The sequence below is a fragment of the Nyctereutes procyonoides genome, unplaced genomic scaffold, assembly GCF_905146905.1.
Source record: "Nyctereutes procyonoides isolate TBG_1078 unplaced genomic scaffold, NYPRO_anot_genome, whole genome shotgun sequence".
Taxonomy (NCBI): Eukaryota; Metazoa; Chordata; class Mammalia; order Carnivora; family Canidae; genus Nyctereutes; species Nyctereutes procyonoides.
In genome coordinates this window covers 20,261,639-20,279,932 of record NW_026575042.1, presented here as the reverse complement: position 1 = coordinate 20,279,932, position 18,294 = coordinate 20,261,639, and the positions used below count along the sequence as shown (strand labels likewise).

Here is an 18,294-nt window from a genome sequence, read left to right as displayed (position 1 = left end):
CCGCCCTCCGCCCGCTGGCTGCTCCCTCCCTGCCCCGAGGGGAGCCCCCGGGGGGCACGGGAGGGGCCGCTCGCCCCGCTCGCCCGCGTTTTTCCACCGAGTCCCCCACTCGGGGCCAAAAATAAACAAGCCGCGTCCGATTCGCCGAAGCCTTAATGGGCCTGAAGACTTTGAGAGGCGGGTGGAGGGCGGTGGGCGGCCGGGGGCACCCCTGGCCGAAGCCCTCCTGACAGCACCCGAGTTCCTGCTTCGCACTGACTGCACGGCCTGGGTGTTTCTGTTTTGTTTCCCTCCCCCTGCAGGGGCTGTTTGCGGGGTGGGGTGGGGGGTTCGCTATGTCGGATGACGATTCGAGGGCCAGCACCAGCTCCTCCTCATCTTCGTCCTCCAACCAGCAAGCCGAGAAAGAAACAAACACCCCCAAGAAGAAGGAGAGTAAAGTCAGCATGAGCAAAAACTCCAAACTCCTCTCTACCAGCGCCAAGAGGTACCGTACTCCACCCCCAACCCCCTGGGCTTCCTATTTTCCGAACTGCCTCTTGCTGCATTTGGTCTGCCTCCCATTGAGGAGCAGCTCGAACGCTCCTCACGGTTTGCGTGTTGTTAAAAAGGGGGGGGCGGGGGGAAAGGGCCTCGGAAGCTTTAATTATTTTACTCTATTGCCTCTGGTTTTTTTCTTTTAGTCCACGTGCAGCTGTTGTGGCTTGCCTCTCATTTCTTGCTGAAGTTTGTAAGAATCTTCATCACTTTTATCAGTGACCCCCAAAATCTGATTTCAGATTACTTGTTCTATTAATCACTAGCGTGTGACCCTTCTCAAGGCTGGCATCCCACTTAATTACTAATACCTGCCCAGACAACTCTATCAAAACGAATTCTGTTACCATCTTGGTTTCTCCTCACCTGTTGCGCTATGATCTTTTTTTGAATAGAGCTTTCTCCACAAACTGCATAATGAATAACTCCCATTAGTGGGGTAAAAAATTTAATAGGTGGAAAATGTTCTCAGAACTTCCAAGAGATTCTTTTGATTTGGAGAGTTGAGGCAAGCAAATCCATAGATGATGTAAAATGGGTATTCTAGGTTATTTGGGGGGGGGGATTCTTTTTTTTCCTCTCTTTAAAAGCTTCAATTTTGCCAAATTTCAAGGAAACTCATTTTTTTCATGTTACATCCTCTCATATTGCTGTAAAAATTTTTGGTTCTTTTTCCAAGTTGAATTCAAGCAGTGGCTCGTTTTCCTTACTCTTCCTCTTAGGTCTCTGGAAGAACGTACTTTTTTTTTTTTTTTTTTTTTTCCTTTGAGGATCCTTTAGTAATATTCTCTGATCTCCATGACCCTTAATTTATAGCAGATTGCTGGGAACCCCCATGCCCTTTCATAAATCCTGCTGCTCTCAGGTGGACAGTCATTAAACTTTAAAGTGGCAAACCAGAAAGATAGCAAGGAATATAAATGGTGGATTAAATAGGGGTAACTTTTTAAAAAAAAAACGTAGAAGAAAATGGAATGTGAGTCTTTAGTCTCCACTGAGTAGTGAGCCTAGAACTCAGAGTTTGAAAGTTTGTTCTGTCATTCTCCCAGAAATTTGAAAAGTTGGAAAAGTGCTTTGGTGACTTAACCACGGGGGGATGAGAGAGTGGCTTTAGCTTATTCCAAATAGTGTAGCCATCTAGAGTTAAATGGCAAGATGTCTTAGCAAGATTGTTCTTTCAGAGGGGTGGTTTGATGGCATCTCGGCTTCCAAAGAATCCTAGCTGGCCCTCGTTGATTAGTCCTGTGCTGGTACTCCCAGAACCTGGCATCTACCCAGGCCACTTTGGATGGGGCTTTCCTTAATCTCCCCAACTCCCTACCCTTCCCCACCACGACCTGCAGTACCTGTGCTCCCTGACCCATGCTGGAACAGCTTTTGGCCTGACCTAAGGCAGGATATTTCCCTTAGGTCATTAGTATTTTTTTGTGCACCAGTATATCATTGGCGCACATGAATAGATTTGGGGGTAAAAGCACAGGTGTCAAATATAAAAGTCTCCTTTGTGTCAGCAAGTTACTGAGGGGGATTTTTCATTAGACAGAATTTGTCCATCTATGATAAGGAAGTTAAAAAGCTTATTTGGAAATGCCTGGGAAAGGGATCGGCAGGTGTACAAAAAATGAAAGGTGGGAAGCTACCAAGGATAATTTTACCTATAAAGTTAACATCAGTTTTTAGCTCCCTGGATATCGTGTTGAAAGATAGGATACACTTAACAGTGTTGAAGCAGAGCTAAGGTTAATATACTATTAAGGCAAAAAATGGAAAGGGGGCAGTGTATCCAGGAAAGAATAAAGGCGAAATTAATGTTAGTGAGACCCTATAATTGCTTCTCAGCCTTTTGGCTAAGATCAAGTGGACACCCTATAGAAGCTGCTCTGTGAAATACATTGGCTTGGAAGGGGCACATATACCAGGAAATAGAACAAAAAAGGAGTCTGAATTGGTAGACAAAAAGTTACTTAACTACATACTGTAAAGTGGTTTCCTTTCTAGTCCACAGGAGAGGAAAAGCCCCTAGTGGGAGTGGCCTGGACAAGAATTATTCTGTGAAACTTACGTATGAGTGACTTACAAATCTTCTGTCAGTATTGTGCAAATGGTAGTTGTACAGGTGAAGTGGTTAAAGCTGTCTGGTATTACAGGCTGAAGAAGTAACTACCTTCTCAGTAAGTGTAGTAGAGGCTGGTTTGGCAAGGAGAAGTGCAGTCAGTGTGTGTTTTTATGCAGTTGTGCTGCTCAGGTAAAGGATATTTTTGGCTGTGTACATAGGTCTTAAGGTACAGTCATTTAACAGATGCAGATAAAGAATCAGGAAACCAAGATTCCAAACTTGTAGTCTAACATACAGTAATGAGTCAAACAGCCCCAGTGTTAGGGAATGTCTCAACTGAAATGCTTATTGGTAGCAAAAGAATTTAGCAGGACACAGATGTAAGTAGGTATCAGTAAAGACTGTGAGCAGACCTCTCTCTAACACTGACCAGATTTGTAGGGGACAGGAAGTGTCCTCCAATAGGAAGGTTTAAAGAACTTCCCCAATCGCCACCCTTAATTTCTCCGAACTTACACATGGAAAAAAAACAAATGCCTTCTAACACCTACTCCGCATTGCATCTACCCAGCCTATCTTCCCACCCTCAGAAAACCTTTGGATAGAGAAAAGCATCCATCGTGATTGATTGCTTTAGAACGTGTTTGTGTTTAGTTTTTTACTACCGTGCTACCTCCTTGTGATTTTTTTTTTTCGGTTGTATCATAGCCCTTTAGGGTTTTATGTGATAGGAGCAAAAAAGGTCATAAAAATGGAAGGCACCATTTAGCAGATGGAAGAGGCTTAAAGGCCTCAAACTTTGTCGTTTTTGTTGATGCTCCAAGCGCCTAGGTAAGAAGACAAAGGCCAGGGCTTGGTGTGAACTGCCTGGTGGCGTCGGCCTAGGGGTGGGGGATGGGGCTCTTTGTGAAGTCGTGGGTCGGTGCGGAGATGGGGGGGGGGCTGTCCCGGGCTCTGTGTCCACCGCGGGGTGGGGAGGGACGGGAGCAGACCCAAGGGAATTGAGGATAGCCAGGAAAGAGTAGGTCCGGAGAAGGGGTGCGGGAGTCCGACGGGGTGCGGGACGGAGGCTGGGTGCACCTGTGCGGGCCGCCTGCTGGTGCCCGGCCTCGCCGGGGCGGGGGGGGGGGGGGGCGCCCGGGGCTCCGCACGCGGCCTGGGGGCTGGGGATCCCGGGATCCCGGGGCTCGGAGGAGGCGGGCGGGGCGGGGCGGCGCGGGCTCCCCCCTCCCCCCCCCCCCGCGGCCCGCGGCTCGCGGCTGCACCCGCCGGGCAGGCCGGCCGGGGCCCGAGGGGCCTCGCGGGGAGCGGCCATGTTGGCGTCGTCACCGAGGACGCGGGGCGGCCTGGGGGGGCGCGCGCGGTGCCGGGTGACCCGGGGGGGGGGGGGGGGGGCGGCCCCGGGCGCCCCGCGGAGGAGGCGCGGCGGGCGAGTGTGCCCGGCACGTTCTAACGCGACTCGGGACGCGAGTCCGCGAGCGACCAGCCTCACGATGATTTCCTAAACGGAAAACCCCGAGAAATACAGCAGCCTCGGTGTGCGAGGCACGACCGGAACCGAAACCTCCCGGTGATCGCTAGAGACCCCGGACCGCCAGCTCCCTGCCGGTGGGAAAAAAGTCGTTTTTCCTCCCCCCACGCTAGGGCGCTGCGCTCGGGCTGTGTAGTGCCCCCCTCGGCGCTCCCGGGCCCCGCGGCGGGCCTGCGTCCTCGTCCTCCGCCTGCCCCAGCGCCCCGGGGCGCCTGCCAACGCCTTCACGTGTCTTGTGTTTCTCTCTCACTTCCCTGACTCCAGGATTCAGAAGGAACTGGCAGACATCACTTTAGACCCTCCACCTAACTGCAGGTGAGCCTCCTTTCACGTGTTTTTTTTTGTTTTTTGTTTTGTTTTTTTTCAAAAAATTCTTGTAAGCTTTATCTTGGGGGTTTTCTTTTTGTCATTAAAAACTTCTGCTTTTAATCTTTCGTTAATGCTTATTTTGGGGTGGGGGGTGGGGGGGGGGGCTAACATCGAGTAACAGCTGCAATTGATTAACCTGGGAGTCGTGGTCAGGTGAGCCCCTGACCGTGTCCGCGCTGCGCTGAGCGGTGAGGGGCTTGCCCGGCGTGGACGCTTGCCCGTGTAGAAGACCAGGCCGTGAAATGAACTTAAAGGTGCACGCTTGCCTGACCCTGAATCTGGGATATATGTCATTAAGGGATGATGTAAAACGTCTTTAGAGACGCAGGTACATTTCGGTTTAGAAAATTGCTTTGCCATCTTAATCTGTCACTGGAGCGCTCGGTTAGGCTAATAGAGCACAGAGTTAAATCACCCCGCGGATCCTCGAACTTCATTGTATATATAGATTTTGTATTGGACTTTAGCAGATCAATTCAGGAAATGATCTGTGGCTTTGATGAAAAGGTTTTATTTTTGAGATTTTATAGATTTAAGCTCTTCCATGGGGATGCTTTTTTTTTTTTTTTTTCCAAAATTGCTTCGGACTCTATACATATGTGCGTTTCAGTTTCAAAGCGATTTGATACCAGCTTTTTGGAGCGTTTGCTGATCATTTGATTTTATTTAGAATAGCTATTTTGCTACTGTTGGCACGGTGGAAGACTTGGATTTTATTAAGTCAAGAGTGAAGTGAGGAAGGACTTAATATGTTGTAACAGAGCCATTTATTTAAGGGAGATCACTTCAAATCTATTACTCTCATAATTTAAAAATTAGGTATAACGTTTAACCCAATTTTCAGTTCTCAGGATTAGCATTGGAATGGGATGTGACATTTCAGAAGTGTTCTAGACTTAGAAGAAATTACCAAGAATTAAAATATTTAATGGCTGTGTGTAGAATTTAAAACAAGCCTGTTGGAAATACTCAAGTTGAAAAACTAAATGAAATATTTTGTTAACACTGAACTTTCTGAAGTATGGTTAATGGATTAAATGGAAACTTTAATATTGCCATTTTGGTTACATATGTTCTTAATGTTGGTCAGGTGTGGAATAGTCTTTCTAAAATTTTGTCCCGTTTTGTAAGGAAAGTCGGGAGTTTCAAATGCTCTTAAACTATTGTTTGTAACTGAACCACTTAATTAGCCTTAAGGATTTTTCTCATGGCTTTTTAAGAATCTTTAAACTATTGAGAAAGTGGAGAAATAAGTAAGGAGTAGGGCTATGACGTTTTACTTTTCTTAGTGGAATCGTGGTTTAGATGGAAGCCTGTAGCTTCCCTTGGTCGCTTGTGTTGGATCCTTGGGCATTCTCCATGGTAGATACATGCCGTGTAGTTACTGCTCCCGTTTGGTGTTGTGTCTCTTCCAATGTGCCTCTTGGGAGTTCAGACAACTTTAGCTGATGAAATTACAAAGTTTTTAAAGCTTGTTTTAAAACTAATAACATTCATCAAAACGTAATGGTTTTCTTGCAAATACGTGCAGTCAAGTTTAAAGTTTGTAAGCACTTTGAAGGTTTTCATGGGATTAATAACTTAAAAAATAGGAAAAGTATACTTTTTAGTTTCACACCATTTTAACTGAGTTCATGTGTGAGAGATTTGTGCTGCTGAACGTGTAGAACTTTAATCCTTGGAAAACCCTCCTAATTACCCCTTGAGGTTGAAACCTGTGAATGTTACGGGTGCTTAGGTGAAGCACGGAACTGGATGGCTATTGGGTAGTTGGTTGTGGGAGACAAACTGCTACATACTTAAACATTTGAAAAAAAAATTGCATTTCAGAGAAAACACTAGGCATCTTTTTTTTTTTTTAAGATTTTATTTATTTATTCATGAGAGACAGAGAGAGAGAGGCAGAGACACTGGCAGAGGGAGAACAGGCTCCATGCAGGGAGCCTGATGTGAGACTCGATTCCGTGACTCTAGGATCATGCCCTGGGCCGAAGGCAGGTGCTAAACCGCTGGGCCACCGGGGCTGCCCAACACTAGGCATCTTTAATTCGCAAGAGAATGTACATTATGGTGACTTTTAAGAATAAAGATTGCTTTATTTTCTGAAAACAGTTTTTTGGTATGGCTGTTTAGGTAATAGGAACTTTGGTTTCTACTTTGTGTTGTGTTGGTTTACTAGTGTTACTGACTCAGTGTCATATAGCAGTTCCAATATTCAGCTAACTTAAATTTGGTGTTATGTTTCTGTGTTGGTACCTTATGAGATTGAATTATTTAATATTTTAATGTAGATTATTTGAGATGGAAGAGGATAATTTGGGGATGTATAAATTAGGGTACCAACTCAGTTGGTTGAGTGTTTGACTCTTGATTTCAGCTCAGATCGTGATCTCAGGGTCCTGGGATCGAGCCCCACTTCAGGCTCCCTGCTCAGCTGGGAGCCTGCTTCTCCCTCTCCCTCTGCCTGCTACTCCCCCTGCTTGTGCTCTCTCTGCCTGTCAAATAAAAGTCTTTGAAAAAATGTATAAATTAAATGACATATTGAAGGCATACATGTTTATTTTTAATCTTTTTGATGTTACTCAGCATGAGAGCTCCATAGCTTGGTCCTTCAGAAAGTATAATTTCATCAACTATAAATTATAATTTGAATGAGTCAAACAATTGACTTTCAATTAATGTATCTTAGTATTAATCCTTTGTAGGATGACCTTTTTTTCCAATCAGTTTTTAGCCTGTGGTTTTAAATTTAAACGTGTTACTTTATTAAAATACAGCAGTTGGCACAAAGTAACCTCTCAATACACAGTGGATTGCAGATCAGTAGTAGAATGCTTCCCTTGAAGGTGCACTGTTTGCATTCCAGCAATTTTAGCACTTTACTTGTCAAATTTCAAAGTTACTGAACTTAAACTTGTGTGAAATGCAATTGCTAAGTATGTTATAATGTGTGAGCACATAAAGTTAAATTCTTAATGTATATTGTGTTGAGTAGTTTTAAGAACAGAGTGCAGATTATGTTCAGTGATCAGAAGTATGTTAAGTGAATATTTTAAAATTTCTCTGTATTGCCATATAAATCAAATTCTTTGGTATTGCTGAACTATTTGGTTCTTTGTATATATGCAGATGAAATAATAGTTTCCCGGCTCATGTCCTATGCATCTGGTTAGGTTTTTTTCCCTGCATTTTGGCTGTTTGTTTAGGGGGAAAAAAAAAATACTGTCTTAATTATTATAATGATTTCCTAAAGCATACCCTATCCTGGATTGTAAAATTATGCTTTTTCTTTATTTAATTTTTAAAAAGTTTTTATTTAAATAAGATTATGCTTTTTTAGCCACTAGAGTCAGTTTTGCACCTGTTATTTATAGCCTAGGGTTCAAGCTTTATTAATTGACTAGTTTAGCTATATAATTTGTAGACGTAAATGTCTATAGATAGTAAGTCTATATGTAATAAATGACGTTTTCCCAAGTCCTTCAAGCTTCAGAATTTACTTAAACTATTCGTATAGTGAGGCACTTGGGTGGCTCTGTGATTGTCTGCCATTGACTCAGGTCATGATCCCAGAGTCCTGGGATCGAGTCCCACATCAGGCTCCCTGCAGGGAGTCTGCTTCTCCCTCTGCCTATGTCTCTGCTTCTCTCTCAGTGTCTCTCATGAATAAATAAGTAAAATCTTTAAAAATACAGCAACTATTCATATAGTGATTTGAAACCTAAAAATTCAGATTTTTTTTTTTGGGGGGGCTACTATTTTAGGATCAAATGTGTTTGAGAAGTCATTAAACATTTCAAGCGTAATAAAAATAAACACTTGTTTTTTTATTTTTAATTTTTAGTTTTTTAAGATTTTATTTAGTCATTCATCAGAGAGAGAGAGAGGCAAAGACACACAGGCAGAGGGAGAAGCAGGCTCCATGCAGGGAGCCCGATGTGGGACTCGATCCCAGGTCTCCAGGATCACGCCCTGGGCTGAAGGCAGGTGCTAAACTGCTGAGCCACCAGGGCTGCCCTGTTTTTTTATTTTTAAAGATATATAATATCTTTAAAGATATACAATATGAGTGAATGTTTTTGAGAGGTTGAGATGTAGAAGCTGTGCAGTAAAAAGTGAAAAATCCCCCTCATGATCTTCTCTGATCCTGCTGCTTTGCGGAGAGAGCTTCTAACTTGGAGCTAACTTGCGTTTTGTGTGTATCCTTCCAGATACTCTGTGAATGTACATTGTTGTATTTTTCTGGTTTTATAAAATCTGAAATTGGTGGTAGTAATAATGAGATGTCAATTTAGAAATCCCAGGCTGCTAATCTTGGAAGGAAAAGAGATCCTTTGCTTGCAGTAGTAAAGACCTGTATATCTTTTTGAAGTTTAGCTTGCTTTAAATGGTTGTTTGGATGTAAGAAATGAGTTCAACAGAAGTCCTTTATAAAATCCTGTATCTCACTTGAAAAAAATCTTTTTTCTGTGTTTTTCATCCATTTGATATCAAATGCATTAAAGATATCAATGTGACTTCAGTATCTGAATGATGTTGCATTTTATAATAATTTTCATTTGGAGAGTTACCAGTGCAGTGTGTTTGCTTTCATGTGCATAAAGGCAGTGTTGAAAAACAGCGAGAACCAGGAGACTGGAGTGAAAGCATATTCAGAATAGCCACCAAACCAGGGGCAGGTTCCTGGAAATTAGATAATCACCAAGGGCCTGAGTAGGTAGGAAAGAAGGAAATCTATCCAGAAGTGAACTGCTTACTAAATGAGTAGGACTTCTTGTGGCTGTTGTGTTTACCAAAAGACCATGTGTCTGTATTGTAAAACTATACTGCTATTGTTCCTCAGAAAGATAAAAAGAATTATCATATGACCTAGCAGTTACACTGTAAGTGTATACCTGAAAGGATTTTTTTTTTAACCTGAAAGGATTGAAAACATAGACTCCAACAGATTCTTGTCAGTGTTCATAGCTGTTCATAATAGTCCTGAAGAGGAAACAACCCAAGTATTCATCAACAGATGAATGAATAAACAAAATGTGGTATTTAAAATGGAATATTACTTAGCCACGAAAGGAAATGAGGTTCTGATACATACTACAGTATGAATGAGCCTTGAAAGGTTTAATCTAAGTAAAATAAGCCAGACACACAGAAGGTCAAATATTGTGATTCCAGTTGCATTGAGTTGCCTAGAATAGGTAAATTCATAGAGATGTGGAGGATTAGAGGTTTCCAGGGCTGGGGGGAGGAGAGGAAGGAGGAGTTATTACTTCATGGGCACAGGATTTCTGTTTGGGGTGATTAAAGTTTGGGAAATAGTTGTGATGGTTGTACAACATTGTGAATGTCATTGAATGTTATACTTTAAAATGGCTAAAATAGCAAATTTTATGTATTTTACCACACCAAAAAAAGAATTCGGAAAACCCCTATACCATCGTTTAAATGTTAACAGTATTTTGAGTAAAAAAATTTTATAGCTTAATAAGGCCACATTTCACAGTTTTTATGGATTCTTGTAAAGGATACTAATATTGAATTCTTGTCACAAACCTTGAATCCCTGTTACACATGAAAACTGCCTTCAAGGAGGTCATTGTCAAGTAGGGTGGTAAAAAATGCATGTACAGATCTTGAATAGTACTCGGAAACGAGAATATTATTTAGAAAGTAATAAATGCACATTACATCTTACAAAGGTTCAGAGCATTGAGAGATTGCTTTGACCTGGGTGTGAGTAGTGTCTGGAACACTTAGATATCTGGGAAAGCTTCCTGGAGGAAATGAGAAGTGGAATGGGAAGAGTAAGAGACATCTCTGTAGTAGAGGAAGGCTCAGAGAGCACTATTTAGGCAAGAGTGAATAAGCCTATGGCTGAGAGTAAGGAGTAGAAGAATAAGCAGTGAGAGATAAAGGTTGTGTTCCTCATTGTCAGGCTGAGGCTTTGGAGAATCACAAACCTTTTTTTTTTTTTTTTAAAGATTTTATTTATTCATGAAAGACAGAGAGAGAGAGAGAGAGAGACAGATAGACAGACAGACAGGAACAGAGGAGGAACAGACACAGGCAGAGGGAGAAGCAGGCTCCATGCTGGGAGCCTGACATGGGATTCGATCCCTGGTCTCCAGGATCACACCCTGGGCTGAAGGCAGTGCTAAAGGCTGAGCCACCAGGGCTGCCCTCACAAACCTTTTTGAACTAGAAGTCTAATCCAATTAGAACTGAGTATCTGGATAGAAACAGAGCAGGGGTTGAGTGGAGTTTGGTGGGGAGCTGGAGACTGGGAGAGACCTAGTAATCCAGGTGGGAGGCTAGGTGGGCCTGGGACAGGTGGCAGCCATCAAAGTGGAGAGGAGAATGAGGTGGAAAGCAGTGGGATCTAGAGAACTTGGCCACTGATTTAGACATGTAGGACTTGAAAGGAGTCAGAAGTTCTTTGGGTACTGGGGAAGATGGTAGTGCCATTAATAGAAGTCAGTAAGGCAGGGAGAGGAACTAGTTTGAGGGAGCAGAGGGATTAGATAGATCCTCTTTCCAAGGTTTAATTACTTGTTTTGTTGACCATATACACTGCTTAACGTATTGCTGCCACTTAGTAGGCTCTCAGTAAATACTTGGGAGTTTGGTTTGTTTGAGGAAGAGAGAGCACGAGTTGAGGGTAGCTGCAGAGGGAGAAGGAGAAGCAGGCTCTGATGTGGGGCTTGATCCCAGGACCCTGGGATCATGATCTGGGAAGTCAGATGCTTAACCAGCTGAGCCACCCAGGCACCACAGTATTTACAGTTTGATATATGCGAGGGAGGGAGATACTGTAATGTTTTTAAACCGATTTTAGAGAGGGTGATGGGATGTGAAACTAAGGTCATAAGTGGAGAGTATGTATTTAGAAAGGCTGGAAGCCTGGGGCTTTCTGACAGAGTGACAGTTTGTAAAGGATTGGAAGCATTTTTGTCCTTCAGTAACACTCCAGCTACTTGTATAGAACAAAAAGAAGCAGTGCTTGCCTGTCATCACTGTTACTTGGTTTGTTCTTTCTGGGTAGATTTTAAGTTCCTTGAGAGCAGGGATTACATCTTTGCCATCCCTACCTTGTCCAAGAAAGAGAAGATACACAATACCTATTTGTTAAATTAAAACATAGACACAAAAACCTAATTTGAGTCTGGTGGCTTAATGGAATGTCTTCATTACCCTCTTCAGAAAATAATGGAAAGAGCTGGGGAAATTGCTGTCACATTTTACAGCTGTCTGTTGCTGGCAGTCTTTCTGACTTGGCACTCAAGCCGTTTTGGCAATTTTCACCTTCTCGGAATCACAGAGGGGCTCTGGACTGCAGTGTGATACAAAAGACGGGATCAGTGCTGTGGGCTAGATTGAGAAGATGTATAAAGAAAATACCAGTACCTTTGGTTACCATGTTTTGACTTGATAAAATTACTGTTTGCCAACAAGTGAGCGTGGGTTTAGGGGTGCTAAGTAAATTGGACTTCCTAGTGATGTTCCCCCAAATTCTAAAGCTATTCCAGATAGTCAGTTATGTTAGAGATGCTGGCACCCGCCTGAGACATCTGACACATTCCCCATCATCAGTGGAGTGAAACAGGGTTTCATAATAAGCCCATTCTTATTCAGCCTTTCTTATGCAGCCATGCTGTAAAGTGAAACAAAAGACCTAGTAACTGGTGTCAGAATATGCCTCTAATCCTCTGGGAAACTTCCTACTATATAGGCTAAGAAGCTCATCAGTGCTCTTTGCTGGAAAATTGTAATCCAGGAATTGCTGTATGCTCATGGCTTTTTTCTTGAAACTTATATGCAAGTGATTATAGGTTGCTTTGTAGAGTCGGGTGCTGCACTGCATAGGTGATAAACCTGTGGAAGGCCAAGGTAATGTCTCAGCCCAGTCAGAAAAGCCCTAGGAAGCCAATAGTTTTCATACGCAGAATGTAATTGAAAGTTGTCACAGGGTTTTGTTACCTGGGGCAGCATATTGTTCACTAAACATCAGTTAACAGAGTAGTCAAAAACTGAATTCTTTTTGCTTTCTAAAGAACCTGAATATGACAAAGGGCAAGGCCAGGCCAAAATAAAGGGACTGTATTATAAAGCTCTTAAATAGCATTCAACATCACATTTGCCACAGGTGTCAGATCTGACTTGATTCTAGTACTGACTTGTGTCAGTATTAAATTTTAAATATTAATAACTAATGGAGAGTCTTAATAGGTCTACTAGCGTTGAAATGATGCTCATTATGTGTAATATCAGGACATTGGGTGTTTTTATTTAGTTAATAGATGGAAAATTGATGTGGGATGGATCCTAATAAATTCTGTAGAAAAAGGCATGGAAGCACATTTTAAAATACCAACAGAGCAGCTTGGAAGAATTGTACTTAGAGAAAACTTTACATAGGGGCATCTGGTGGCTCAATCGGTTAAGCTCTGACTTCTGTTCAGGTCATGATCTCAGGGTCCTGGGATTGAGCCTAGCCATAATTTTAGTAGAGAGTCTACTTCTCCCTCTCCCTCTGCTTCTCTCATGCTCACTGCATGAGCACGTGCTCTTTCTCTCATATCTTAAAGAAAAGTTTTAGACTACTAAAGTCAGTATTATACTCAGGAAGTAATGTACAAGAGTGGCAAAAGCATAAGTAAATCAGATCATATTGATTTAAAATATGAGAGTCCTCTGTGCTACTCAGATGACTAAAACAGACCTGGCTTCTGGCTTGTGGGAACTTTTATTTATTTATTTTTAAATCACTTTCTTTAATATACAGGAAACACGTGAGACACAAAGCTCAAGAAAGCACTCAGTCCCTGAGCTGGTAGTTGAGGGGGGAGTTGATGACAACAAGCCTTTCTAGTCTCCCAGGGAAAGAAGAGGTTGAGAGGACACAGTATCACAGGCCCCTGGTGATTCTACCACTGGGGCCACTCACAGCTTAGTTCTCTACCAAGTTTGGGAAGTACTGATTTTCCTTGTCCTAGTCCTGGCCCTCCTCCCACACTCAGCCTCCAGTTTTCATAAGTCATCCAGTTCCCAGAGTGGCCACTTCCTTTAGCTCCCTAACATTTCACTCAGGGGAGAAGACCACTTAGCCTGAGTGGTGTCAGAGTTCTGAGGGAGTTGTCAGGGTGGTAAGGGAAGATCTCCTTAATAACTTGCCATTTACTTACCATCTTCGTGTTTAGAATCTGAAGATTGGGGAGTCTCAGGGTCTTCTGAGGGCTTGTCCAAGCCCTGGCTGGTTATAGGGGTTTCTGAGGGCTGTCCTGCATGCTCCTTGGAGAACACCTGCTTGGAGGGGAGCTTGGTTTGGCTCCAGGGTGGCATCTGGTTGTCAAGCGAAAACTAGGTATACCTGGAGGCATGTCCAATTCAGAAAATGAAGTTGCCTCTAGGGGCAGAACAGGCTCTGGGAGAAGATTCAATTTAGGGCCTTTGGTCTCAAATGCTTCACTCAGCTGTTTAACCAGTGGGCTTGGAGGCTCTCCACTACTGGTTTTCATAGGTGTCCATGCAATGCCAAGGGTAGAAGAGTGGGGATCTGAGTCTTGAATTGGATTAGGACCTTTCAACTGCTCCTTTGCTGGTACATTTGGCTGTGGAGAGCTCTCCTCTGGGATGGGAGTGTGCAGGATGCTGGCAGGAGGTAAATGGGGTCCACCACGTGCGCCAGAAGCTTGTTGTGTAGCAGAGGCCATGCTGCAGTGACTGGTGTGCTCTTGGCTGAGCCCATCTCAACCAGGAGGAGTAAGGTAGGGCAGGGCCTGGCCTGGAGCGAGGATAGGATGCTGAGCCTCCATTCCTCTTCTGGCAGCACAGCAGCTTGAGCCTTAACTCCCCATGCTGAGTTTCAAACCTCCTAAAACTTGAATTCTAGTAGGCAATAATAGACAGTACCCAGGTAGAACAATACGAAACTACAAGTTGTGTAGCTAGTAAGAGAGCAATTAAGAGTGCAACGATGGACAATAATTGGGGTAGGGAGGTTATTTGGAGAAGGCTTAAAGACATTTAGGCAAAGACTTGAAAGATGAGAAAGCCTTGTGAAAAGTATAAGAACATCCTAGACTGAGGGAAGCGCGGACACTGAAGCCCTGAAGTGTGGGGAATACCATGTGATGCAGAATCATGTAAACCAAAGTGGAGTATGGATTTCATTTTAAGAACAGAGGGAAGCCATTTAAGGCTTTGAAGCAAGGAAGTAACATTATTTCAGTAGTGACTTAAAACTCTTTTCCTACCTTCCGTACTGTGTGGAAGGTAGCTGATTGGAAGGCATGAGTGGAAGAAGAGAGACCCGAAAGGAGGGTATTGCTCTATTCCAAGCATCTGGTGATGGCAAATAGGGTTAAGATGGCAGTAGTGGAGATGGGGTTAGAATACCTGTTGATGGAATGCAATGGATGTGGGAAGTGAGAAAAAGGACCAAGAATGGCCCCAAGTTTCTGTGGTCTTACCAGTTAGGTAGGTGATGGCCATGTTTTACTGATAGGAGCAAGACTGGAATAGAACCTCTGTGTGTATGTATTTGGAAAGAGGGCAATATAGAAAATGAGCTCTTTGTGTATATGTTAGGCTTTAGATAGATACCAATGAGGTATCCAAAAGAAGGTGTCAAATAGAAAATAGAAGTTAGATACTGGTGGAGCTCAGAGGAATATTTTGGACTCAAGTTATGCACATAAGCTTGAGATACATATACATTTGGGAGACATACATATATAGAGGCTCTTTTCTGGGGACTCCCTCAAGCTCATTGAGAGAAGAAAGGTATAGTGAAATGAGGGCCCAGGATGCAGGCTTGAACCTCTAGTTCAAAGGTTGTGTAGTTTGAAGGAGAAGCCTACAGAGGGGACTGAGAGATAGATAGAAGGAAAATCAAGAGAGTAATGTCCAAAAGTAGCAAGTAGAAAGTGTTTTGAGGTAGAGTGGACATCAACGCTGAAATAACACTGTGAGGTAGGGAAAGACCAGCAAGTAACCACTGGATTTTACAGATCTAATGTAGATTGGGCGATGCAAAAGAGGGGATAATTTTTAAGAAGGAAAAGATGTTTGTGCTATCCTCCTCAATTAGATTTTTTGAAAAAGATTTTGAGAGAGTGAGTACAAGCAGAGGGAGAAGCAGACTCCCTGCTGAGCAGGGAGTCCGACTGCATGATGACAACTATGGACTACATAATGATGACTATGCAGGGCTCTGCTGGTTCCCAGGACCCTGGTCTCATGGCCTGGGACACCCAGGCGCCCCCCCCCCCACATTAGAAAATTTCTTTGTATTTATCCAGAAGGAGGTGATTTAGTTATCATATTTTTACATTTTAAGGCTGAACTTTTTAACATCGTATAATTAATTTTCTTGAGGGAGTGTCTCTCATTTTTAGTGGATTCTCAAAGGATTTTGGGAGGTTTCCTCTCTCCCCTGCCCCCCCCACTAGAAAAAAAACTAACTTCTGCTTTACCAAATTCAAGTCCTTTGTCATCTTTATGGTTAATGTTGTAGTATGGGTATCAAACATAAATAGTGCCGGGTTCATATATCACATCTTGATAAATCCCTTCAGCAGGACTTACTTTGAAAATACTAGGGAGTGGATAAATTGGAACATCAGTAAATTGCTGCTGCCATCCTTAAATTTTTTTACATGCTTTGGTTTGCATTGATCTTTTGTACTTTTCACACTAACAGGTGCATGACAATAAGTGGGTATATGTGTTTACTTTTAATACAGTGCAAGTTATTCATATTCCATTTTTTCATCCTTTTAAGATTTATTTTGTTGAAGCTTTATGTTGAACTTACCTGGAGCTCTTAAAGCATCATTATATAAGCATCATTTTTCTAATCATCTATCAGTCACATTTTTTTTTTTTTTAGATTTTATTTATTCATGAGAGAAAAAACACAGAGATATAGGCAGAGGAAGAAGCAGGTTCCTTGCAGGGAGCCCGATGTGGGACTTGATCCCAGGACCCTGGGATCATGCCCCAAGCTGTAGGCAGATGCTCAACTGCTGAGCCACTCGTCCCTACCAGTCACATTACATTGTTTCATATTAACCAAGTACTCTTGGTCCTATGTAACATGATAATTAAGATTGTCCCTTTTTTCTGAGATCGGTCTTCTCAAAACACATACTTGTAAATTACACACAGTAAGCCAGGGGACGGTAGGATACCTAGAGTCATTGTTGAATGTGGGTGATGGTTTCATATAAGAAAATGTCGCATGATGCAAATGTTTATCTTAGTATTTCCCATCAGAGCAATATGTGTACACAATAGCTTGTGGGTAAGAATTCAGATGCTGGATTCCCATTTAAATTTGGGTGTGGGGGACTTGGAGGATGTGATGCATGAACATCCTAAGTGATCAAAGACTGGTGACTTTTTTTTTATCCACATCACCAGGAAAGCCCTCATGTAGTACTTTACATTTTTAGTCTCAAAAAATATGGTATATTTCATTGACATTAATTTTGTTTAGAAGTGGGCTCTTTGGGTTATGATTGATATTTTTCACATTTTCAAATCATTAGAGGTTATCATCTGGTATGCTTATTTAGAGCAGTAATTATTTATGGTACCTCTTATTCAAATAACTGACAAATTCTGCGTTAAAATCAATGACATAGAGAAATCGTTTTTTGTTTGTATAACATGAAGCTTCAGGCTCAAATCATGGTGCTGGAGGTCATGGGCAAGATGGAGGGAGCCAGATTGGGCTGCTTGGGCAGGGCAGTGACTCAGACTGTCTTACAAAGTTCTGGGAGCATCGAGTGTAGAATTAAGACATTTTCAGGATGGGGAGACATCCCTAAAGTTCAGAGGATTAGTTGGAATCACAGAAGTGTTAGGCATTGCCTGGGGGAAGCAAATGAGAATTTGTGGAGTCACAAGTGTTTGGCTGCACAGGAACTTTGCTCCCCAGATAACTTAAAATTCTCTACTATACATCATCCTTCTTCCTCTATGGGACTACATCTCAATTTTTCAAGGTAATTTATTGGAATTGGCTTTATAAAATTTTATTTCTTAGTAGACTGCTAGAATACATTTATCCTAAAGAAAAGGAGATGTGGTATTGGTATACATCAAAGACTCTAAAAGAAAACATTTGTTTTATAACAAGCACCCAGGAGGATATTTTTATAAACATGAAGGATAACTTTCCTCTAATCTAAGTAAATATTTCAAAACAAATATATGTTAAGTGATTATAGTAATGTGTGAGCAGAGACTAGCAGTAAAGATAACAATATCATGTATTACTTAATAGTATGTGATACTTCTTTGGCCTTGGTCCTTTTTCTGAGTAATTGCTTCTGTGAAAGTCCTCAGAATGCATAGCATCATTTTTCAGCTAGACTGGTAGCCTCCTCAGAAAATGATTCTCCTTGTAGCTTAGTATTCTGAGATGTTTTCACATCTGAAGTGTTTATTACATAAGTAAACATTGTCAAGTGATACAGACCAGTCCTAAAATAAATGATATGTTGAGGACACAATTCTTGTTAGAACTGAAATTTGAAATTGGTTTCTGTTTTGTCTGGCCATACTGCTAGAGTCTGTGTAGATGCAGGGGTTTCTGCTGCTTCCTTTATTTTTATTTATTTATTTTTTAAAAAGATTTATTTATTTATGATAGCGAGAGAGGCAGAGACACAGGAGGAGGGAGAAGCAGGCTCCATCCCGGGAGCCCGACGTGGGACTCGATCCTGGGACTCCAGGATCGCGCGCTGGGCCAAAGGCAGGTGCTAAACCGCTGAGCCACCCAAGGATCCCCTCT

At 42.4% G+C, this 18,294-nt stretch overlaps 1 protein-coding gene and 1 pseudogene across 2 annotated transcripts in view; one reads left to right on the top strand and one right to left on the bottom strand.

Annotated features, from left to right (window-relative positions):
• UBE2E1 (ubiquitin conjugating enzyme E2 E1) overlaps positions 1 to 18,294 on the top strand; it is a 74,649-nt gene that overhangs the window by 1,027 nt on the left and 55,328 nt on the right. The window contains exons 2-3 of one of the 2 annotated variants that reach the window (XM_055321195.1): positions 303 to 487; positions 4,389 to 4,439. In XM_055321195.1, coding sequence (XP_055177170.1) covers positions 336 to 487; positions 4,389 to 4,439 — 203 coding nt within the window. In that variant the 5' untranslated portion in view covers positions 303 to 335. The remainder of the gene's footprint in view (positions 1 to 302; positions 488 to 4,388; positions 4,440 to 18,294) is intronic. The other variant, XM_055321196.1, reaches the window with a different exon arrangement.
• LOC129507042 (cell division cycle-associated protein 3-like) lies at positions 13,441 to 14,238 on the bottom strand (annotated as a pseudogene).